This window comes from Puma concolor, chromosome C2 (assembly GCF_028749965.1).
Source record: "Puma concolor isolate L17-30 chromosome C2, mPumCon1.1.hap2, whole genome shotgun sequence".
Classification (NCBI taxonomy): Eukaryota; Metazoa; Chordata; class Mammalia; order Carnivora; family Felidae; genus Puma; species Puma concolor.
Genome location: NC_141675.1, coordinates 131512739 through 131538700, shown reverse-complemented (window position 1 = coordinate 131538700; position 25962 = coordinate 131512739). Strand labels below are relative to the sequence as shown.

Sequence of the window (25962 nt, the reverse complement as noted above, 5' to 3'; positions counted from 1 at the left end):
TGTCCAGCTCCGTGCTGACAGCGTGGAGCCTGCTTGGGATGGTCTCTCTCTCTCTCTCTCTCCCTCTCTCTCTTCCTCTTCCCTCATTGTGCTTCTCTCTCTCTCTCTCTCAAAATAAATAAATAAACTTTAAAAAATACCTAGAGTTTAGAGGTAGTTTAGTGGCAGAATTCCATCTTCCTTGTGGGAGACTAGTCTTTTTGTCTTAGTTCTTCAACTGATTAGATGAGACCCACTCATATTAATGAGTGTAGTTGCTTTACTTAAAGTCTACTGATTTAAATGTTAATGTCATCTGAAAACTACTTTCATAGTGATCTCTAGGCTAGCATTTGACCAAATATCTGGCCTAGCCAAGTTGAAACAAAATGAAGCATCATATCTGCCTTCCGATATTTAAGTCCTTGTGTAATCCCCACTCTTGTGTATGATTTGATTCCTATAGGATTTGGCAAAAGTAACAGGAAGTCACTTCCATAATTAGGTTACAAAAGACCCTGACTTCTGTTTTGCTAGCAGACTGGCTCTATCGCCTACTTGGCTTGAACATTACGATGAAGCAAGAGCCCATCTAGAGAGGCCCATGTGGTAAGGAACCCAGAGCAGCTAGTCAGCCCACAGCCAGAAAGGAAATGTGGCTTTTATTTCAACACTCTCAAAAACTGGATGCTGCCAACAATCACTAAGTGACCTTAGAAGAGGATCCTTTCCCCAACTAAGCTTTGGATGAGACCTCAGACCCTTGGATCGACAACTTGACTTCAACCCTGTGACAGATCATGAAACAGAGGACCCGTCTAAGTCATGCCCATATTTTTGATCCACACCAGCTGTGAGATAATAAATGTGTATTGTTTTAAGCCATTGAATTTTGGAGTAATTTATTGCACAGCAATACTTCACTAATACAGGAACTAAAATTAATTTGACAAGTTATTGATCAGATTCATTTGCAGATAACCAAATCTATGCTAGCTGATTTAAGCAGAAAGGGATATATTACAGGTTAACGAGAGCTCAGAATCTTTGGGAGGTTGAAGACAGATACCTGGCTGAGCTTGCAGAATTACTCTGAGAAACACACTGCAAAACTTGCCACTAAAGAGATTGTTGCTTCTGTCACAAGCAGAAAGTCAAGAAGACACTATCGCCGTGGCTGCTCCAGAACCACACTGTCTCTGCTGAGATTTGTTACATTAAAAATGGATGCCCATACTTCAGCTTTTGCCCCATGTTAGTCAGTTTTGTATCAGTGTCTTAGGGTGGTGCATGAGGTGGACAGGACCCCACACATCTCATTCTAGTTACAAGAGTAGTTTCTTTCTTTCCGTCTTTCTCTCTTTCTTCCTTCCTTCCCTCCTTACTTTTTCCTTCTCTTTCTCCCTTCCTCCTCTTCTTCTTACCTTCTTCTATACATTGATTTTAGGTTTAGTGAATGACAGATGTCAACTACAGCAAGAAATATACATATACCCAAAATATGTAGAGAGAAACATAAGTTGCTATGGAATTAAATGCCTTGCTGTAAGCAACAAGCTTGACTTCTGTAAGAATTTTCAGAAGGAATTTCCAAAAAATATATAATGTAGTTGTCAGGAGCACAAACCTTGGGGGTCAGATAAATCTTATAAAAATTCTAGTTTTGAAATTGACCAGCCTTGTGATCTTGAACAGTTTCCTTTAACACTACAAGCCCGGTTTCTTCTATCCAATGAGGGAACTGTTTGCTGCTCTCTTATTCATCATTTGAGAATAAAAAGTAACAATATAATTAACATTATTAGTACGGTGGTTGGCACAACATAAATGATCAATTGTAGGGTGTTATCTCTAAGAACCTAACTGTGGTTTGTGGTTTAACGGTGCCAGTTCCACGGAGGTGAGATTTAAGCTTTAAAGGAAGATTTAAAGGAAGATTTGAAGGAAGAACTAGGGTTAAAAGCGGTGAAAGGAGGCGGTTAAGACATTATCATCGCACGCTGTTCTAGCATCTTTCACAGAAGAGCTTAAAAAGCACTTAAAGCCAAGTGTCTTACAAATGGATAAAAGGACACACTGAAATGTGACATGTCATTTTAGAATAGATGAATAATGGAGAAGTCAAGGCAGGTGACTCTCAGGTTGGTATTCTACCACTCAACTGCATTTCTGACTTGCCTCCAAACTATTAAAACTGGGATTTTTTTGTTCTGTCTCCATATTAGCATCAGCATTGACAGAGCTATTAATAACATAGACACTAAAGGAAGAAAATGAGATTAACAATGGCATCCCATCAACTGGGTCTTCATCAAACTATGAACAAGAGGAGTCAGTGTCAAAACAGTGCATGTAATCCTTTTCTTGATTTCTAGATTGTAAAATGACTCCTAACAAGCTGACATATAAAACATAGATTACCTTCATTAAAAAGACTGCACTTTTCTTTCACTTCTTATTTTTTTACCCATTATATCTATGATGACATACGGTTTTTCTGCCACCAATTCATGGGTGAACACTACCTGGTGGTCTTAATTCGTTTCCTCTCGTAAATAGAGACTTATGTTAAAGTAAAATGAAATCAATAGATTAAGGTTAATTATGCCTTATTCTTTTTTTTATTTCCTCAGCTTATGATACAATGACTAATTGAATCTACTGAAAGCCATGGTTCTCTCTTTAATCATGTTTTAAAGAATAAGCCCATTCTCACTTTAATTTTCTCTTAAATGCTTTTGTCATCCCTACTGATTTTGGATTGAAACAGTGTAGATTTAGGAACCATGACTTGTTTCTACTGGAAGAGATTTTAAAGTTCTGTTCACCAACCTTATTCTATAGATGCAGAAACTGAGGTTCTGTGAGGAGTTTTTGGATCTTGCTAATTTAGCAGCAGACCTGGGGAACCAAGCCAGCTTCTGGAGTGCCAGTTCAGTGTTTTCTCATTGTGAGGATGGAGTTTGGTATTTTTACCCATCGCATTTCCTATCACACTTCCAACAAGTTTGTTTGGCTTGCACTTGTTCCATTTGGGGCTATGAGGATTAAAGAAGATAATAAGTGACAGCAAATAGGAAACTTAATAAACATTAGTCACCCTTCCCCTTTCTAAAACCTTGTGTAAATATAATTTCATACATCATGACACACTTGAAGATACTTAAGAAAAGCTCTGTTTTTAAAGAAATCTGGAATGGAATCTTTTTGTAAAGGAAGAATCTTTTATAATGCAAATAACCATCCCCTAGGTAACTTGTTTTGTCATCCTGGGTATTTATAGCGCTGTGAGAGGAGTTTGTTAGTTCAGGATTGATAGAAAGCTCACTTGGCATACCCGTAGACAAATGGCAAAATTTTATGTGATTTACCAGCTCTGTCTGTGATGGATTAGATAAGGTACCTGTGCATTCTCCAGGCACTACCAGCTTTGTGATTTGCCCTGAGATGACGGGCCATGTGGGGATGCCATCCACCACCTGCTTCTCTTGAGGATATCAGAATTCATTAGCTATATAGGGTTGTTACTTTTTGACAGGAGCTGGACAGGCTGGCAAGAAAGTCTACTGTTCCCATCAGGAGGAGCTGACATTGCTTCTTCTTCTTCAGTGCATTCTCATGGGGGGATGAAATCTGTTCTCTCTCTGAGAACCGTGACATTATTGTAGTAATATAGTGGGGGACCTCCAATGTACAGACTGTCATCTAAATTCAGTGGCTCCTGAAGTGCCCACTTTTAATTAAATGTGCTGTTATAAATTACTGGACCTTCTCTGATGATGATGGCAGCATCCACAAAATGATGAACGCCGTTAAACACATCAATGTGCTGTCTATGCACTTGTCTTCAAATAATACTAAATTATTAGTATTGATGCTTTGGTAAGGGTGTATTTTCTGAGTTGTTTGTTTAGTAGTGGTGAACAGTATTATATTTTCTCTGCTTTTTCAGTCACTCTCCCTCCGGCCACTAGCTCTCATTTGTGAGATCTCTGATCTAGATGGCAGGTGGCTTCTGTACCTGTGCAGTCAGGTATAGAAGTAGAATTGTGTTCAAATTAAGACACCAGGCACAAAATACCAGTTTCACCACAAATTAGTTATGTGACCTGAGGCAAGGCTTCCCACTGCTCTGTGCCTCCGTTTACTTATCTGTGAATTGAGGATAATGATGATAATATCAATCTCACAGGATTGCTGTGAAGATTAAGTGAATTACTATATATAAAGCATGAGAATTGTGCTTGATACTACATGACTGCTGTGCCATTATTGTTCTGCAAATGTGTTAAATCAAGAAATTAGCAAAGCAGTAGGATTTAAAGCCTTATCCCTCTCAGCAACTTGCTTTAACCAGTTGGGCTCAGACTAGCTGCATCTACTAATATTTCTCTTTGCTGTGTGATCTATTTGATAACTTAGGAGACTCCATCATGGGATTTTTCTCCACATGTTTGCAATAAGATGTCGAGGCAAAGTAGAAGAGCTCATGGGCGGCAGGACTCCTTTACGTGGGTGATGGTCTCTTATCCAGTCACACAAATGTCCTCTTTGTTTTGAGAACAGAGCTGATGGTTCATGTGTGTGTGTGTGTGTGTGTGTGTGTGTGTGTGTCCGTGTGGTGTGAACACACTCTCTTTCTGGTGGCTTTAGGTGTACTGCAAAACTACTATATTAATTTTGAAGCATCATAATCCTCTTTGCCAGATGTCTATTAGAATTTTTCTGTAAGGAACTTACAAGAATGAGTTGAACAAAATAGAAATTGGGTTAACTCATTTTAATGAGAAGTTATATGTATGCATACATACATATGTGTGTGTATTTGTCTTTATGTTCAACTCTTGCCTCAGTATTAGAAGTCTATGTAACTAAAAATGAATAATTAACTTAATGGGAAATAACATCTATGAGTATCTTCAGTGTGTTGGGCATCATGTAAGGATTTTATAAAGACTAGCTCATTTAAACTTCAAAGTTAAGGAAACTGTGAACTCCAATAGGATCCTGAGATGAGCAGTCACTGATGGTAAATATTTGTGAGAAGTAACACTTGTAATTCTTCTTTGCATCCAAAACGGTGTCTGGTCCATAGTACATGCTCAATAAATACTTGTTGAAGGAACTGTGAATGTGTCAGTGAATGAATTATATAATTCCAAAAGAATATATTAGAATTTAAAAAAATGACTAACATTTAATCAAAGTTGAGCACTGTATGCATGACCCTAGACAAGTCAATTTACCATTTGGGATCTCAGTTTATTCATCTGCAAATCAAAGGTCAGATCTCATCAGCTCTGTAGTCTTAAAGGTTCACCATGGGATTTACACCATCCTTTACTGACAATCAGTTTTCTCTGGTGCAGAAACACCTTTCACATTTCCATTAGTTAGGCAACAACAATTCCTAATATGTTCACTTCATTTTTCCTTTTGGCTTTGTGATTTGAAAGTAAGATTTAAAAACCAATAATGCAAGAAACAGACACATATTAGATTCAACCCCAAAGGACAGTCGACCATAACCACCGAATGAAAATAGAAATACAGCATTTAGTATTCAAAATTTCTTTTAAGTGGCCCCTTTTCTTTCTTCATTTTGATTTTTTTTTTTAATTTGACCTAATTTTACCTTGTTTCACAGTTAGGTGAAAATGCTTTACCCCTACAGTCTACTGTCATCTACTTGAATAATAATACATTTTGGGCATATTCTTCACTTTCTGTTGGCCTGTTTGTAATACGTTGCCTGCATTTCATCCTTTATTTTCCTAACAATTGCCAGGGGTAAAAATTAAATTAAACCACAAACTCCCTAGTGAATGAAAGGTAAAACTAACGATTAGTGCTTGATATAGGGGATAATGAAATGAAGGCTAAAAGGAACAAGTTTTGCTTGGTATTTATGGCAAGTGTCAAATTAATGTACTAGACAGAATCATTTCACTGACTCTCTGAAATGGTATCTTCTTTTTGGAGTTTAGAGTAACACACACACACACACACACACACACACACACACACACACACACATAGATGTAGTTCTAAAAATAAATGTATATCTAGTCTTTGACTTGCCCCTTTAGGAAAACAGGGTCTAAACTCTGAATACATAACCGTCTGCTTATGTAAGCAGCAGTCAGAATGGAAAGCAGCTGCTTTGAGGCTGGTGCAAGCAGTACTAAAAACTGCTTAACCAATTCAGTAGTAATCTATAACTAGGCAACATCCAGGGAACAGACATACTATTAAGTAGATGTTGCCCTGTTTGAGTAATCCCTTTCCTCCATATAATCGCACTTCAGACACACATTTAATGTGCTTGACTCTCCCTCCCTGTTGTAGGAAGGAGATTGCAGAAGCAAAACAACATTAACTTTTACATTTTAATAGGGATTAAGAGAACTTCTAACTAAAATCTTTTGTAACATTTTTTTTTAAATGTTTATTTATTTTTGAGAGAGAGAGAGAGTCAGAGAGACAGAGTGCAAGCAGGGGAGGGGCAGAGAGAGAGGGAGACACAGAATCTGAAGCAGGCTCCAGGCTCCGAGCTGTCAGCACAGAGCCTGACGTGGGGCTCGAACTCACAAACTGTGAGATCATGGTTGGAGCCGAAATCAGACGCTTAACCGACTGAGCCACCCAGGTGTCCCTAAAATCTTTTTTTTTTTAAGGTTTTATTTATTTAAGTAATTTCCACTCCCAACATGGGGTTTGAAGTCACAATCAAGAATTGTAGCTCTTCAGACTGAGCCAGCTAGGTACCTGTCAAAATCTTTTTCAAAGTATCCATTACAAGAGAACTCTTCAACAAAAAATATCCAGGGCTTGCTTTGGCAACACATATACTAAAATTGGAATGATACAGAAAAGATTAGCATGGCCCCTGTGCAAGGAAGACACACAAATCTGTGAAGCATTTCATTGTTTTAAAAATACTGATTCGAAGGGGCACATGTACCCCAATGTTTATAGCAGCATTATCAACAATAGCCGAATAATGGAAAGAGCCCAAATGTCCATCGACTGATGAATGGATAAAGAAGATGTGAGATACACACACACACACACACACTACACACACACACACACACACACACACACACACACACACACACAATGGAATATTACTTAGCCATCAAAAGAATAAAATCTTGCCATTTGCAACAACATGGATGCAATTCAAACATATTATGCTAAGCAAAATGTCAGAAAAAGAAAAATACCATATGATTTCACTTTAATTTAAGAAACAAAACAGATGTGGGATTTAAGAAACAAAACAGATGAACACAGGGGAAGAGTAGGAAAAATAAGATAAAAACAGAGAGGGAGGCAAACCATAAGAGACTCTTAACTATACAGAACAAACTGAGGGAAGGTGGAAGCTGGAGGGAAGGTGGGTGGGGGGATGGGTTAAGTGGGTGATGGGCATTAAGGAGGACACCAGTTGTGATGAGCTCTGGGTGTTATATGTATGTAAGTGATGAATCACTAAATTCTACCCCTGAAACCAAAAAATAAAAATAAAAAAATCTCCAAATCAAAGTGATTCATTACAAGTAAAAACTGGATAACCCGGTTTCCAATAAAACAGAATAAAGTAGATAGTCCCTAGAGAAGGTTATGGCAATATATGTCCTAAAAATAACCAATTGCTATTCCTGGTCTCACGAAATCCTTCAGTCTTGATCCAGATGTCTCCAAATCTCAGCTCAGAGCTGTGTCCCTTTTGCCACAATCCACAGACATATATTTGACCAGTTTTGTGTAGGCCCAACACCTAGTTGTATTAACTTAGCCAAGACTTTACCCAAGTGAAGCACGACGCTGTGCTTGAATAATATGCCCCCTGTCCCAAACTCAAACACTTAGGGCTCAGTTGCACACAAGTTTTGTTAACCCTCTACAGTTAATCTTTTTGGTAGCATTTTTCATGTAGCACAAAATAAACTTTAGCACGTAAAAAAAATAAAATAATGAATTACTGATATAGTAAGTTAATTCAACAGTTCTGTGATTTGCATGATTAAAAAGAAAAAGGGGCACCTGGGAGTCTCAGTTGGTTAGACATCCAACTCTTGATTTTTGCTCAGGTCGTGATCTCACATTTGTGAGATCGAGCCCTGTGTCGGGCTCTGCCCTGACAGCATGAAGCCTCCCTTTCTCCCTGTCCCTCCCTCACTCTTTCTTTCTCTCACAGTAAATAAGTAAATTTAAAATTAAAAAAAAAAAAAAAAAAAAAACAGGGCGCCTGGGTGGCTCATTCGGTTAAGTGTCTGACTCATGTTTTCGGCTCAGGTCATGATCTCACATTTTGTGAGTCTGAGCCCCACATCAGGCTCCGTGCTGACAGTGTGGAGCCTGCTTGGGATTCTCTCTCTCTCTCTCTCTCTCTGCCCCTCCCCTGCTCACTCTCTCTGTCTCTTGCTTTCAAAAATAAATAAACTCAAAACAATTAAAAAAAATAAAATAAAACAAAAAACAAAACAAAACAACACAAAAGATATCTAATGTTTCCCATCTTTCTTATTGCAGATCGACATTTTGTATTGGTTAACTCTATACTAGACCTCTCTTATACCCGGAAAAGGTGGGATATGTTTTCAAGAGTCCAGGACTTGCAATCAGAAGAAAGTTACCTAAACCCATACAACAAATTCATGAGACTCAGAACAGTAGATTCTGATTATTGAAACATATTTGACCCAGATTTTGTAGGTTATGCGAACATGGAAGCTAGCTATATTCCAAATATATGTGACAGGAAAATATAACTACAAAGACAGATGGCCGTCCTCTTTCCTAATGACCCTCACAAAGTTGGCGTGGTTGCCAGTTACGGTGAAAGGAACACGGTTGGCTTCTAGGCTTATGTGTGGAGACATCCAGACCAAGACTGAAAGAAATTCTTAAAAAGACCATGGATAGAGATGGATTATTTTTAGGCTACATGATGACAAAGCATAAAGAATTAAAAGAGTGGTCAGTCTGATCAAACTCCTCAAAGGTCTTTCAATATCCCCACTCACCTCAGGGCTTGGTTCATGACTCCCACATATTCACCTCCACTTCCACCTATTTCCCACCAGACGTCTTCCTTGGGGTGATTCACAGGTATTTTAACTTAGCAAAGCCTGTTCCTCAAGTTCAGGGGCTGAGTTTCAGCACAGGGAATTTTCACTGACACTCTACTCAACAGTGGATTCAGGTAATTCAGATCATCCTTGAGAGATAAATCTTGATAAAAACACAATAAGAGTTAAAGAAATGCCCCCTGTCCCATTTACTCCCCTCAGAGTAACAGTTTAACAGAGTTAAACTCCCCTCAGTTACTCTGTAGGGGAGAAATTATGCTGGATTTGGCAGTGCTCGGATTAACACCATCAACCATTGGAATAATAAAACCATTTTTCCTTTTTCTGATTTTTCATTCACTACTCTTCCCAATCTCTGCATTTGTGTTTTTCCTTCTATGTGGAACATTGGTTCCAAGATTCTTTACTACACAAATCCCTTCCATACCGATCAAACCTCTCTACAATATGCTCTGTTGCTTATGACATAGATGTTCAAAAAGCACTTTGAACATCAAAAACATTAATGGTTTTTGAATGAAGGAAAAAATGAACGATAACAAGAAAATCTGGAAGGTTCTTAAAGGTGTCTTGGAGCAGTTTAAGCTCTTTCAAGGATGGTGAAAGATGTGGCGACATTTCTTCCCCGAAAAGTGTAAGGGATTTTACACAACATTCAGTTGCTCTGAAGAGAAAGGCCAGATGAATCACAGGTGTATTTCAACACACTCAGTGTATTGTGATAGATTAAACTTTCTTAAAGGAAGGTACTGTGTGATGTAATTGGATACTCTGGCTTGTATCTCTCCCCTTGGTGTCAGTAGGTTGATGGGGTATGGAAAGTTGAGGTTATGAGGATTTAGTTGCATGGTTTTTGTTTTTTGTTTTTTGTTTTTTACTTAAAAGACATGCTTTGTTAAAGGCCAGGGCTTAGAATAAGGTATAAGCCCTAGTTAATAAAGGAAACACTCTACTTCTCAAAGTTAGAAACATTACAGGAGGAAGAAAAACTTGAACCCAGATTCTATGACATAGTACTAAAATGCAAGGGGGAAACACCAGTCATTTTAGTAGGAAAAGGCAAACTGATCTGTGTTTGGAATATACTCAAAGATGAACCATACTTGAATTCTCCTTCTGATTTCTTAGAGTAGTCTTATTTTATTTTATTTTATTTTATTTTTTATTTTTCAGGAAGTTTCTAATTTTGAGAATGCCAAACCAAAAAGAAAGTAAGTCAAGTTTACTTTGAAAACTTTCTGTTCTCTTAGTTCTATAATGCTGAACGGAGTATTTTAGTGGTTTTCCTGTCAAAGTGTGCTTTAAAAAATTGTCGTGCACAAATCTAGATTGGTTTTACTTTGCTACCATTTCTCTGTTATGCTGATGCATAGGAAACCTGTGCTGTGACATTCCTGTACACAAGGATGTGAAAATTCAATTTCTAGAAGAAGAAACATGTGTTTAAACTAGGCTCAGATTAAAGTGGGAGCCTCCTCCAAAACACGCTTCTATTGGTGACCCGTTAATCTTCTGAAGAGTTCTTCTAATCCAAATAAAAATGTGTTTGCAAAGAGATTTGGGTTATTTCGGTCAGGCTTGGTTTTACAGTCAGCACAGCAAGCTGCCGGAGGATGTGATACACACATGTTGCATAAGGTAATGGGATTTTAACTAACACATAGGAAATACATAGGGGCCGGAAGTTGGTGTATGGGGAAATTTCCAGATTGGTTGCTGATGATACAGAATAGCTTCCTTGCACTCTGGAATGGTCTGAGACCAAATTGTTAACAGGTGAAATTCTCTCCAGATGTAGTCTTTCTGGACAGCCTTGCTTTCCTGCCCCCAAGGCATTCTCTGCTTTCCTAGGCTTTCCTCCCCTTCCTGCTTTCTCCCAGGAAGGATATAAAATACATCCATAGTAAGTAGGTAATTGGATGATTAACAGCTTAGAGCACCTGCTAGGCAAGGGTAGTTGTATTTTAGCCACAGTTAAGTACTTAAACTTCACAAGTGGCATTTTAAACCTGAGCTGGAGTGAAGAAGGAGCTTTTTTGGCAGTGTTCTCTCAGGCTTAAAAACTGCCGTGCCGATGTAGTTTTTTATTCTATTCACGAATAAGGAACTCACCAATTCCAAATAAAATACTTAAATGAGATTACAGCCATTGGCCTATGATTGATGCTTCTATAGATTAGAGGATACCAAAACATGGAGGGGCGGATGGGGAATGGGTGAGGGGGAAGCTCCTGATGCTGACCGAATTAGAATTTTCCAAAATCCGTTAATGTGCTCCTTGGAATCCAACCACATAAAATCAAACTGAAGGCTCTTGAGTTTCTTAATTCTTTTGTCCACCACTCCTCTAAAAGGAACAACATCTCATGTTGTTATGCACCCACTTCACCTTAGGATAGTATAAATAGCTGTTTTGAATACTTACTATTTGCTAAGAGGTGTCCTCAGTGTTTGCATTAAAAAAATAAAGAACAAACCAAAATAAAATGGTAAAGAAAAAAATTATATATGCAGGTTTTTTCTGAGCTTAAGATGAACTTGGCTTTAATTTAATGACTACCAAGAATATAAATAGTGGAAAACACTTAAGCTGTAACAAAGTTAACTGTAGGTACAGGACATGTGTGTGTTCACCGAGCGCACAAAATAATTAACATGATTGAGTCAGCATAGTCCTATCCTCTCTGTTTTAGACATTTTATTATGGAGATTTTTAATCATACACGAAAAATGAAATAATAATGAACTCCCATCACCAAGCCTAAACAGGTATCAATCTATAGTCAAACTTGTTTAATTTCTACCCATTTGACTCCCCAGCCCTTCAATCTCCACTATTTTTTGTTAAAGCTGATCCCAGACATGTAATTTCATGTCTTGATGCAAAAGCAAGTTAAAAAGCAAGCACTGTATTTTTAAAAACATAACTACGTAACCACCACTGCACTAGAACAAAAAAAGAAAGATTGCATAATATGACCAAATATATAGTCATTGTTAAATTTTTTCTGATAGTCACAAGTGCTTTTTTTAATAGTTTACTTGAATCATGATCCAAACAGGATCCATGCAATGCATTCGGTTCATGTCTCTTAATTCATAGGTCCTTCTCTATTGATTTGTTGAAGAAACTGGATTGTTTGTTCTGAGGAATTTTCCATATTTTTGAATTTTGCTGATTGCATCATTGTGGTATTTTAAAAAAAAAAAAAACTTTTTCTTTTATCCTCTGTTTCCTGTAATTTTTTAGTTAGATCTCAAGGCTTGATAATGTTCAAGTTTGATATATGTATATATATTTTAAAAGTAGGTCATCGGTGACTATGTACTTCCTGTTGCATTACACTGGAAGCCCATATATCTGGTTGTCTCTATTTTTATGACTGTGAATTTGCTTAGTGGGTTCAGATGATATCTGGTTGATCCATCCAGTACAGTTGCCCATCAGCCTTTCAATTAAAAGTTTTAACAGCGATTGTTGATTATTGCTTAGATCTATTGTTTCATTAGGGATTGTATATGATTATACTCAATTTCTATCATTCTTTCTGTATTTATTGAACAGAAGTATTTCAAAAAGAGCTTTTCCACATTAACTGTTGACCAGTTTGAGACACTTTCATGTAAAAATGGCCCACTTTTTTTGTGTGTGGGTTTTATGAATGTTGCATGGAAATTTCCAGGCCAAGATTGTACTTAAATTAACTGCACTTTGCCAGCTAGGGTCAGAAAAATTCAGGGCCATATATAGACCTTAGTTAGAGGTAGAATTATTTCTGCTCTCAAAGGTATTGCAAATATGTCTAGGTGATCTAATTTGTGATTAAAAATGTTATTTACTAGATGTAGACTTAAATATGTTTCTTTTATTCTTCTAGGTCAATCCGGAGATCTATGTCTGAAAACAAAGGATTTGGTTAGTAATTTATAAGATTACTCATGCAGATAATATGTTTTGTTTCCTTAAAAGTTCTTTTCTTCTGCTCCTTCCATAAAGCAACAATAAGTGATTAATGGAAGTCAAATTGAGTTGTCTTTGAAGTCTATAGAAGAAATTTTTTAAAAAGGAATGTGGTTCCACTCTAACTGTAAATGGCTAAGACAAAGAAATCATTGATTTATTCAGAACAATTTCCTTTTACATTAAAAATATAATTCTCTTTGATGGTTTATTGGATGATTATCTTCCAGTTTCCCAACTTTAGCTTGGCCGACCATGGTCAAGGTGACCTCTTCATATCTTTTTAGATATATGAATCTAAGAGTGAACAAAAAATAAATAAAAAATGCTTGCATTACAAAAGACTCTTCAAACACCGGACCTTTTCTGTTTTTGTGATTACAGTATCTGTAGTAGTAATAAAGGCAATTGCCTTAATTTCTATCTTAATTCTGAAGCAAATATCTAATTCTATTAATCACTTTAGAAAGCTAATGGATAATGGCTCTCCTTCTCTTGCAGAGTATAGTGTCACTGGTTATAAAATAGTCACAGTGACAAAACATCTGGATTATTCAGTCAATAATTTATTTTTATGCATTTTGTCAAACTTGTGGGTGCCCTTTCTCCCCAGCAGAGTTTAAGAGCTGGATGTTCAAACTCCTTTCCCTGTCTTTACAAAAGCCTGTCTTCTAGGTAGGCTCTGAAAAGCTCATTCAGACCAAAGTGGTGATCATCAATGGATGCAGCTTCCAAGGGTGTCTGTATTTTAATCAGGTCTCATATTCTTCCAGTGGCAGCGTCCACAGGGGCTATGTCCTATGTCACTAGTTAAGACTCTGTAGGCAATTGGTCATTTTGAATATCATCCCTGATTTAAATAATGCATAATCTTAAATAAAAGGAAGTAAGGCACAGTTTTGTTTTCCATCTAGATTTATTCTCATAGCATGCTATGTGGTTTCTACACACAAAGCTATAGGTGTTTCCATCCCACCATATTTCTTGATGCTGGACTGCCTTCCCCATAGTCAAATATGAGAGCAAAAAGTGACTTTATAAACAGCATAGGTATGCTGACTTTTCCATGAGATGCTTTGGTTGCATTATGTCAAATTTACTTTTCCAATATGATAACACAGCATGTGGAATGATTCATCTTTGGTAAGGAGATTAGAAGGGATTCTTAACTCTTCATTCTGGTGCAGTCTGGTCCTTCACAGCGTGCCCAGGCCCTGCTGCAGGTGTTGGGAGGACAGGGCTGAGCAAGTTATTGTTCTTCCACTCAAGATCTCACATTAGAGTTTCTTGAAACTATCACAGCTCAATGGACTCTGTACACACTTAGTCATTTTGTTGAAAATGATGAGGAATGTGGAGGGTGGGGACATTTGAACTTATTTATTCGAAAAAATAAATTAAAAAAAGAAGAAATACTTCAAAGAATAATGTAATCAGAAACTACCAACAAGTATTTCAATAGCACCATTCTACCACATATGCGTGGGTCCTTGTAGTTCATGGAAATAAATTGGAGCCCACAGGCCACTTGGGGTTGTCCACCACGGAGTAGAACTCTCCATTTTGGAGAGCTCTCTTATCACTTTCCAAGTTACAATTGTGTGCTGATCTTGTTCTGATTTTAAATTTCTTACACTTACTGGACAGATGTTACCGTGAATTCTGCTAACCAATCCTCTGCTTTTTTAGAAAGGAAAATAGCGAATGACACAACCTGGCAAGAACCCAGCAAGCCAGAGAATGATTCCCACATCAGAAGACTCAGTCAGCTAAAAGGTAATTGTTAAATTTAGTTCAGCTGACTTTGCATTTTCCCAAAGTAGTTTAAAGGGCAGGTAAGAAAAATTTACATATTTCTCTATTAAAATAAGCTGGGCATTGTGGTCTACTTAAAAGGGAAAAACAACTAGAATAGAGAGGACGTATTGTTAATAGCATATATACATGTGATACGTGTGTGTGTCTACATGTGCATAGATACATACAGACATATAAAAAGGAAGTGGAATCTAATTAGGTTGCCTGTTGAAGAATCAATTGCAAACAATATTTGAAAGTCTTTAATGTCTATAAGAATTTTATGATGTATTAAACATCACCACATAGAAAAACCCTCTAAAAATAACATCAGTATATCAATAGTTATTACATTTAGGTTTTCCTTAAAAAATACAAAAGAATAATCTCAACTACTAATACAAAATTGTATCATTTCATAACTTAAAAATTCCCAAGAAGCAAAAATCAGCAGCCTGGTAAAAAAAATTATTAATGATAAATGACTTCATAATTATAATTATTTAACTTTGGGAAGGCAATGAAGAAAACAGGAAGTCTTAAGAGTTCACGAAGATGGGGGCGCCTGGGTGGCTTGGTCGGTTAAGCGTCCGACTTTGGCTCAGGTCATGATCTCACGGTCCGTGAGTTCGAGCCCCGCATCGGGCTCTGTGCTGACAGCTCAGAGCCTGGAGCCTGTTTCGGATTCTGTGTCTCCCTCTCTCTCTGGCCCTCCCCTGTTCATGCTCTGTCTCTCTCTGTCTCAAAAATAAATAAACCTTAAAAAAAATTAAAAAAACAAAAAGAGTTCACGAAGATGAACAACAGCATAAAAAGTTATCTGCTTGGTATTCTCCTTCTGTAGTTACTGGAACAAGAAATTCTTGATTGTATTAGTTACTGATTAAGAATTTCTAGTTTTTAATTACAAATATTTTTAATATCTTGGGAGGAAGGAAATTATAATGCATTTTTATCACTAGGAGCTTGATAATTTGATTTTATATTCTGTTCAGATCTCACCTTTTGTTTAACACTGCTCTTAGATGTACAAAGTAATTATTTATGAAAATAATTTATTTTGAAACATTTCAGTTTTATTCAAGATTATGTAACATTTTGCTGAATAAATTTAACTGAATTTTTAAATATTTACAATTTATTGTAAATAAATTGGTGAAACATTTTCTTTTCTTTTTTTTTGACCTTAACCGAAATCAAGAGTCAGATGCTTAACCAATTGAGTTACCCAGGCACCCCCTAGATATTATCTTTTAATCACAACAGAGGAAATGTGTTAATAATATCATGTTTTGATTGGATTCTATCTTCACCCCAAGGATGCCAGCTATCTTCATTCACACTCTCTGTAGATTAGTCAAACACTCATCCACATCATCCATCCGTGCATCCCTTTAATAAACACATGAGATTTTTAGATTATTGGGTATTGACCTATGGATCAAGAAGTTATAATTGCACTATAAATTATTTTTAGTTATAGATTTTGCCACAAATGTCTTCAAGAATTCTATTCGCTAAAACTACCTTTCTGAGATTTCTTGTTTGTTTTGTTTTGTTTTAATTGAGGAGTCATAGGCAGGTGATTCTATTACAGCTACTCTGAAGAAAAAAATCTTGGTTTAAAATGCGGCGTTCCTGATTAGTGATGTGTTCTTTGCCAGAGAAGAATAACAAACAAGAAATCCTTTACAGAAAGCTTCTTAGCTTTGGTTTCGCGGATTCTTGAGCTACCCTATATCCTGTGTGTGTGTCTGTGCCTGAGTGAGAGTGTGTGTGTGTGTGTGTGTGTGTGTGTGTGTGTGTCTAAAAGTTCAACTGGCATTTCAGCGGTAGCAGCTGAGTCACAGGACATTTCTTAGGGATTAATGCTGTGCTAGGGAGAGTTGATGGCCTGAGACCAAGGCTGTCGGTGCCACTGTAAATTGAGGGGAGAAATTCAGTGGGGAGGGAGGGCCACACGTTGTGGACTTGGGTTTTATGGGTGGGGTAGCTTCATTTGGAAAGCTCAGAGTATTTCTAGGCAATTAGTGCCCTACACATCAACCCATAATATTTCTTTCTCATTTTAAAGACTACTTTTCAACTGTTAATTGGATAATTACTTCAGAGAGGTTTACTGTGTCTGAGGATAGGCAGTCTGTGAGGTTTAGTGAGATGAAGGCCGGAAGGTGCATCGTTGTTATCATCCAGAGCCCTTTATTTTATTGAACACGAATGATGATATTTTAAAGACAGCCGCAATAAAATAGAAGAAAATATATAGGGAATTAAATAGTAGGAGTGGCAAAACTCCTAAAGAATCTGTTACAAACACTAAGACCAAAAAAAAAAAAAAAAAAAAAGGGTATTTCTCTCAATTTCAATTTCAAAATGGTATTTATACATGACATATATTAACATTAACAAATTAATTATAAACATGTTATAAACATAATATGTATATAAACATAACATATAAGCAAATTATAAACATAATTAACAAATTAATATATTAATTTTAGGCCTAAAGACTATTGGGCCTGATGAAAGCAACGTCCACAGGCTATATTTAGCCAAGGATTTGTGCCTGGTGTTTTAATCCACAAAGATATTCACATAGCTTGATAAAAGACTATGTTGTGTCAGTTAAGACAAAATTTATCAGAATAAGTTGAGTGCCAGAAGCATAATATTTTTAGTTTATCTAGTCCATTTCCTTCTTATAAGAAGAGTTTTATCTAAACCTCCATCTGTGCTGTTAAAAGAGACTACATCTGTAAAATAAATGCAGGATAAATTGAGTGCTCAGGACTTTATGACTGAAGCATTGGCAAAGTGTAGGTATGAAGGAAAATTAATCTGTAATTCATATTAATTGTATTTTCAGCATCACAAACAGGCAGAATATTCATCATGTACATATTTTAGTAAATTAAAATCAAATTTAAAGTTTTCAAATTTATTTTGGCCTTAGGTTTACAAAGGAAATAAAAGTCTGAAAAGAACAAACTTTGAAATCTGTGAATTGGAGTTTACCTAAGATCAAGTTTTGATTTAAATAAAGACAGTATCCAGAACAAGGTTTTCACATTTAATGTCAGAAAGTACAAACGATAAAAACAAAGCAATTTTTTTTTAAATAATAAAAAGGACACAGAACATATCTGGAGATTTTTCAAATGGTGTGACCACGACAGACTATTCCATAAAACATAAAATATGCCCCAAATAATTGACCTGTTAGTAAAGGAAGTGAGGGGTAGATAAGGTCAAGAAAGATGGTTAGTATTGAAAGGAATATTAATTTCGCCCATACTGTGTGAAATTATCTTAAAAATACCCTTTTCGTGTGATTTTGATGAGATTCATTATCCAAAAAACCTAGCAGAGGAGGGATGTAGTTAGGGCCTTCCAGTTTAGCACTTGAATTGCCATTCCTTTGAAACCTTTCCTGAATTCTAGTCAATATTATTGTTTGGCCAGCCTCTTCAGAGTAAGCATGTAAATATTTTGACTTAATTTTTCCAAACCTTATTAATTCTCTTTCTTTGTTGGCCTGATACCTTCTCATTCAAGATGGCAAATGTATAAAGTCGCAAACATATTTACCATTCTGTTTAATTTTCAGGGACCACAATCTAATTTAAAAATGATTCCTTGGGGGGCGCCTGGGTGGCGCAGTCGGTTAAGCGTCCGACTTCAGCCAGGTCACGATCTCGCGGTCCGTGAGTTCGAGCCCCGCGTCGGGCTCTGGGCTGATGGCTCGGAGCCTGGAGCCTGTTTCCGATTCTGTGTCTCCCTCTCTCTGCCCCTACCCCATTCATGCTCTGTCTCTCTCTGTCCCAAAAATAAATAAAAAACGTTGAAAAAAAATAAATAAATAAAAAAAATAAAAATGATTCCTTGGGAAGCTTGGGTGACTCAGTTAGTTAAGCATCCAATTCTTGATTTTGGCTCAGGTCATGAACTCACAGGGAGACTGAGCCACACATCAGGCTCTGTGAGGACAGTGCGGAGCCTGCTTGGGATTCTCTCTCTCCCTCTGTCTCTGCTCCTCGCCCCCCTCAAAATAAATAAATAAATATTTAAAAATAAATAAATAAAAATTGTTTCCCTGGAGCCTGTAATTTAACTCTGGTTAGACTGGATTACATGAGGAGTGACAGAGAGAAGCCCTATTTCACAGCCGAACATCTACACGCTCATCCTGTGGGGATAAACTCCTTGAGCAAAGGCCACTATAAGTGGACCTCTTCCAAGGAGGTCTTTCTGAATTGAGTGATGAGAATGTTCAGCATCCTGGTGTTTTGTACAAATGAATCTCCCTTTAATTCTTTAGGGGAGTTCTTACTAGGATGATAGTTGCTTGAGTATGGTCAGAAATATCTTCATTAGAATCACCTAAAAGCTGATTAGAAATATTGCTTTTTTACCTAATCTCATTTCTTCCCTGCATCTGAATTTGAGGGGCAGTTGGAGTCTGAATGTTTATGTTGAATGGTGCATTCCTATGTATACTATTGCTTGTGACTCACTTATGTAGTTTATGCATGTTCTGATAATCTTGTTGCTGCAAACTACCGCAAAACTTTTTTGAAATAAAAATATTTATTTATTTATTTATTTATTTATTTATTTATTTATTTATTTTTGAGAGGCAGGGAGGGGCAGAGAGAGAGGGAAACAGAATCCCAAGTAGGTTCCTCACTGTCAGCCCAGAGTCTGACGTGGGGCTCAAACTCACAAACTGTGAGATCATGACCTGAGTTGAAGTCAAGAGTCGGATGCTTAACAGACTGAGTCACCCAGGTGCCCCAAACTATCCCAAAACTTAAGGGCATCAAACAACATTTTATTAGGCTCGTGGATTTTGTGGGTCAGGAATCTATTCAAGACAAGTGCTTCATGATATCTGAAGCTTCTTCTGAAAAGACTTGCCTGACTGGGGAGGACTCCAATGTCTGGTGGCTGGAATCATCTAGAATCTTTTTCACCTGTATATTTGGCACCTGTTCTGGGATAACTTGAAGGCTGGGCTCAGTGGAGACTTTTGACTGGAGAACAATGTGTGGCCTCTCCAAAAGACACAAGCTTTCTTCAGGCCAAGAGCTGGGTTGCAAGAGGGAGGGACACGAAAGGGAGCCTCACACATCATGGAGGAAGTGTCTGGAAAGTGAGCATCCCAGATGATCAAAGCAGAAGCTGTATGGCTTCTTCTGACTTAGTTTGGGTGCTTACAAATGATCATTTACATTGCATTGTCCTGTGACAAGTGAGTTACTGAGACTAGCTCAATTCAGTAAGAAGAGGCATGCCAAGTTCATATTGCAGAATATGTGGTATGAGAGATATTTTGGTGGCCATTTTTGGAAAGCACAACTGCATATTGCCTAATTCATCCACTGCAACTCTTTTGCTACGTAGGACCAAATTGCTTCCGTTTTTATAAATATTCTCTCGTTGGGTAATATTTGGGAGATTACAAATAGATAAAAGTGTATAAGACCACAAAACAAATGGCTAATCTTCATAAAATACAATTTTTCCGGTGTCTCTTCCTTAGTCCAACACCCTCAAAGGTCTTCCATTGTCTGCAGCAGAGGCCACATACTGGTAGCCGTGTAACTGAAGTTATTCTGAGAAAAAGTCTGTTTGGACCATACAGTATTTTAAAAATCAGGAAATTTTACATGAATATCCATGTATTTATACCGACAATCCTGAGCTCAAAGTCTGAGGTGATTTCAGTTGGGAAAGCTGAGAGCAATGGTGACTCTTCAGCTCACCACATGTCTCCCATTATCTCCCTGACGAAATTCACATCATTTAGTTAAATTACTTATTTGAGTTCTGCAGATATATTTGTATGTGCAACATTGGTCTAGTAGGTTATGTCCAAATTCCTCGACCTGGCACTCAAGGGCTATTAAAATTTTACTTTATTTACTCTTCCAGCCCTACCTCCTTCTATGCCATATTCAGAATTGCCTATCATTTGACCAGTTTCAATCTCTACACTTAATTAAATATGTTCCACTTATTGCACACTGTAGGTTAGCGTTCATAGCACTGCTGCTACATTTGTCATTTTTCTTTTTCTTCTACGTTTCCAAACTATATCCACGCTTCAAGCTTCCACTGGGGCCCTACCTCTCCCAGGAATACCCTGAGTCATAGTGATCCGTCCCCACAGTAGCATCTGAATCACTCATTGTCCTACTTTGCATTGTTACATAAGCGATGTAAATGCTTTGTGCACACTCCTGTGCTGCTTCCGGATTCTAGAGTAGAGGTGACCACTTTACTGTTCTTTTCCCATACCCAGAAGGATAATTATAGAGGGAGTTCTCCAAAATTCATGTTAAAGGAATCCAAAAAGGGGAGAGATAAAAGGAATGAAGGAACAGAGCACAGATTTTTTTTTTTTTTCTGAATACAAATCCTTAAAAAAAAAAACAATAAGTTGCCAAAACTGCTTCTGGCATCCCGACACTGTAATGGAAAATCTTGCTTCAAAGAGCCAGCTCACAAAACCAGCTCGTTTTAACATTTAAGTATTTTCTGGAATCCTTTGTGGTTACTCTGATTTTAAATATTGTTAGTGATGTAAACAACTCTGAGACTGAGCTGGGAATCTGAACTATCTTTTTAAGAGAGCCAAGATGGGGATTTGGAGGACAACTTGCCCGTGTTTTTCACTGTGTGTGGAGGGTAGGTCTTGTTGGCCGCTTTCTCCCCCAGTGAATATGAGAACAAGGAACAGTGGGAAACTGAAGCAGTGATTGCACATGAATAGTGAAGGTGAGAGCGAAAGTCACTGGCCTTGTGGCCAGGTGGTTTCTGTAGTTTCAGTTTCCTCATCCAAGCGGGTTGGATTAAGTGAGGTGTAGAGGGCTACCCTCTTTTAGCGCATGTGCATTTCAGATTTACATAAAAGGAGCCCCTTTTCCAGAGCCTGGAAGGGAAATGTTGGAAGATTTCATGTAGCTGCAAGCTAACGGACACCACATTCGAAAGCTTTTGCAAAAGCATACATAGAACAATTTCAACACAAATAATCCATGTTGACAAGACATAAGCTAATGAAGCTCAAAATGCCAGAGGTGGAAAACTTAGTTTAATAGAAACAGGTGAGGAGATAACTTCGTGGAATCTAGCATGTTGCAGTTAGACGTGGCTTTAGTAGCTAGTATGCTACTCTTTTATTACTGAGAGGGAAACTGAGTCTCACAGAGGTTCCATGGCTTGCTCAGATACACAGATGGCCAGCAACATTCTTCATTTTTGTTGGTGGTGGTGTCGTTAAGTTTGTATTTTATTTTGATCTGTTTCTTGTGAGAATAACATATCCTTAGGAAAATAAAACATTTATGATCTAGACAATGTAGTACCTTAACAGACTAAACGAAACTATAATGAGTATTAAATTGCACTTAAACTTTTAAAATCCTGTAATTTCTGATGATCTATATATAACATTTATCTCTTTTCATAGATCTAAATGAAGAGGATTTTCTTTTGAGTAATTACATGCATACTTTTCAAGGAAAAAAACCACAAGGCATTTCCTGTCAGGTAATGTGAACAATCAACACTTGGTATGGTGTTTTGTGAACATCATCTTGTTATTGAGCTCTGTAATACTCTAGATGTAGTGTCCAATACTTAGCCTTGTAACTATTTTATCTTTAGTTATTGTAGGTTGTTTTGTAGTTGATACGCTTATATCTCTGTGAATTGGAATATAAATGAAAGCGTTCACTGATGCCTTGAGTTGATAAGCCATTTTGATTATGCAAAACATCATGCTCTACAGCCTTTTGATAAGTAACTCTAAACCTGTTAAGTTAATGTACTGGGATTTTCTCTGACAAGACCTATGTTAAGTGCTGAGAACTGTCTGGCAACCTTTAGTGAGGGGCATGTCCCTCATGTTTTTACGTTTGATATAAAAGCATATACTATTATTTCTGACATATCCCTTATAAATTGCATTAGTTAGCCCAGGAGTTCAGGCAATTAAGAATGTCTGAACCTCGGGCCTCCCTGATAGTAATAATAATATAACATTAATTAACAGCCAAATAGTTGCTATTCACCCTGCAATGAAAAATAGTATGTGCGTCAGTCGGGCCAACTCCAGCATCATACTGATTTTTGATATTTTTCTGACAGCCATGAGATTCTCTTTAATCATTCTGATAGTTTTATTTATTAGAAAGTTAAAACTGGCCTTCCTTGGTGCAGTAGATTTATCAATAGGAAGACGGGATACAGTGTCTGAATCGTGAGGGACTGATTTGGTGAGCAAAAGGAGCTCGCGTTCCTCAATCCAGCCTGATACCTGAGACTGTCGGAGGCCGTCCGATGGAGTAGACAGTGGACCATAACTTTTGATCAACCACAGTTTCTACTGGCTGTTCTGACAGTGCCAGAGTCACAATCCTACGCTCCTGAGGGTCCACACCACATTGCCTGAGGGCCTTTAACCAGTGAGCTCTCCCGCAGGGCACGGTGGAGAGCTCTGAAAACAGACCGAGCTCTGAATCTTAGTTTGCCCCTTAGTACCCCTGTGATTCAGGGAGATTTACTTAATCTCTCTCTGCCTCAGTTTTCATGATCTGTAAAACTGGTCTATAAAGAAACTTTATCTCATGGCTGTCCTGAGGATGAAGTGAAATACTTCAGTAAAGCACTTAGCATCATGGCTGGCATTTAGAAGATGCTTAAAACAAATTCAATTGTTGTCCCCCAAGGCTCCTCTCTCCCCCTTCCTCCTCTTTTTACTCTGCGAGGGATGGACACTTTCACAAGTGCGGCTGGGAGATTATTTCTGAAATATGCAGTCTCATTCTCCTAAATTTAGATGAGGCCTCAGATACAGTATCTAAGTGAAACATTGTCTGATAGCCAGGAGGAAATGAAGGCTGATTTACAGTAAGAATTCCCAAACATGTGTTGTGCCAAGAGAAGTCCTTCTTTAGGGTTTTAGCAGAAAACCAGAACCGTGTCTTAGAATGAAGAAAATAATATATAAAGTTCTTGGAAGAAAAGGGTTCAAGGTAAATCTTTACCAATTTTTTTTGGCATTTTCATTGGCTAAGAAATGATCCTTCTAGAACAGTAACTATTCACTTGTACTATGTAGTTTATCATTAAAGATCATTTGAGAAAATCCATAAGCAGGGACTGACGAGCAGGAGATACCTAATCTAGAAATTCTCATTTTGGAGGGTAGGGGTGGTCTTATCTATCTTTAGTATATCTCTTCATATTCATGGTGGGCATTCAATTGAACTTAACTAATTATGAAACACTTTTTCTGTATGACAAAATACTATAATGAGATACTATTAAGTATTAAGAAATGTTATGCAATTTGTTAATTTTTTAACTCCTTGTGACTGAGGAAAAGTCAAAGCAGTTTACCCTTTGGAAGACGGGGCAGAGAGAGGGACACATCCTCTTGTGTGAAGGGGCAAACTGACCTGTCGGTGACGTCCATAAGAATGGACTTTGGCACAGACTGTAGCCTCTTATCAAGTGAGCAAATGACTTATCGGAGCAATATTTCTCCAAATGTGGCCTGGGGACTGTCTGTGTCAGAATCAGGATATTTGTTAAAAATGCAGACTTCTGAGCCTCACCCCTGTCCAAATGAATTATCATGTCTGGGGGCCAGGAGTAGGTATTTTTATGAGTGTCCTGATGGTGCTAAGTACATGAACCATGAGACTCCATGGCATCCAGACATTTGATGGGCACTTGTCTACTGATATGATGCCCCATGCAATTTCGCTTCCCAAGCCCAAACCTGGCTCATGTCTGGTCTGGCAAGACAGTAGCCTCATGGAAAAACTGAAGTTGATTTTTGTCTTATATTGTGAGAATGATATATGTTCATTATAGAACATTTAAAGATCATGTAAAAGTAGAAATGATTAAAATAATGAAGAGGTACCTGGGTGGCTCAGTTCATGGAGCATCCAACCCTTGTTTTTTGCTCAGATCATGAGCTCACAGTTCATGGGTTTGAGTCTCTCATCAGGCTCCACACTGGTGGCATGGACCTGGCTTGGGATTCTCTCTCTCTCCCCATCTCTCTGTACCCTTCCTCCGCTCACATTCTCTCTCTCCTCTCTCTCAAAATAAATAAATAAATAAACTTAAACAAATAATGAATAATATCTTAACAGGGTCAATATTTTCATATGGCTGGCAATTTTACTGAATATCATTAACATGAGATAAAGTTCATAGGATGTAAAACATATTCATAGTTATACTTATCATGTGACTAGGCCTACGAAATATATTTTGGACAATAAAAAACATTCATTATAAAAACTTTTAACATTAACTGAATTTCCAATCAGAAATACTCAACTTGGGGCACCTGGGTGGCTCAGTCCGTTAAGCATCTGACTTTGGTTCAGGTCATGATCTCGAGGTTCCTGAGATCGAGCCCCATATCGGGCTCTGCACTGACAGCTCAGAGCCTGAAGCCTGCTTTGGATTCTGTGTCTCCCTCTCTCTCTGTCCCTCCCTCGCTCATGCTCTGTCTCTCTCTCTCTCTCTCTCTCTCTGTCAAAAATAAATAAACCTTAAAAATTTTTTTAAGAAAAGAAATACTCAACTAGACATGTTCCTTTAATGTACTTAAAAGAAGAGGAAAGATCTAAGGCATAGAAGAAAGTACTAGGAACCAAGTGGCAGGAGGTAGGAGCAGGAAGTGTTCACGGAATGCTCTCTTCAAAAGTGACTTAGCTCCATAACTATTTCTGACTACTTGGGTCTGGGATAAACCTGCTGGAGAACCCAGCTGGCAGGACAAGCGCTGATGCGGAGAGTTTGAGGCAAAGCAGACTGCCTGGTAACCGTGATCATTACCCCAACCATAAAGAACATCTTGGGGTAACTTGACTCCCAGCATTTATTTTTGTATCCTTGCTCTTATTTGTTCTTTTCTGGCAGCATTCAGTTGATGGCTCAGACCTTTTGTAGCATATTGAAAAGGGTATAAACTATGCAGTAATACAGACTTTGGGCTAATATATTTTCAAAAATGTTTCATGCCTCATTTCTCACGTAAATTCTGAGGTTGCTTTCAGCCTTCAGAGCGTCATTCATATTCATGATAGA

At 37.7% G+C, this 25962-nt stretch overlaps 1 protein-coding gene and 1 non-coding gene across 4 annotated transcripts in view; both read left to right on the top strand.

Moving 5' to 3' along the window:
* Nucleotides 1–25962, top strand: part of SAMSN1 (SAM domain, SH3 domain and nuclear localization signals 1) — a 141818-nt gene that overhangs the window by 15031 nt on the left and 100825 nt on the right. For 2 of the 3 annotated variants that reach the window (XM_086675754.1, XM_086675755.1), the window contains exons 3-6: nucleotides 10254–10291; nucleotides 12959–12996; nucleotides 14731–14817; nucleotides 22316–22395. In XM_086675754.1, the coding sequence (XP_086531880.1) occupies nucleotides 10254–10291; nucleotides 12959–12996; nucleotides 14731–14817; nucleotides 22316–22395 (243 nt within the window). The remainder of the gene's footprint in view (nucleotides 1–10253; nucleotides 10292–12958; nucleotides 12997–14730; nucleotides 14818–22315; nucleotides 22396–25962) is intronic. The other variant, XM_025912895.2, reaches the window with a different exon arrangement.
* Nucleotides 6807–6913, top strand: LOC112850520 (U6 spliceosomal RNA). Its single transcript, XR_003222644.2, has one exon. It is a non-coding gene; the product is annotated as a U6 spliceosomal RNA (small nuclear RNA).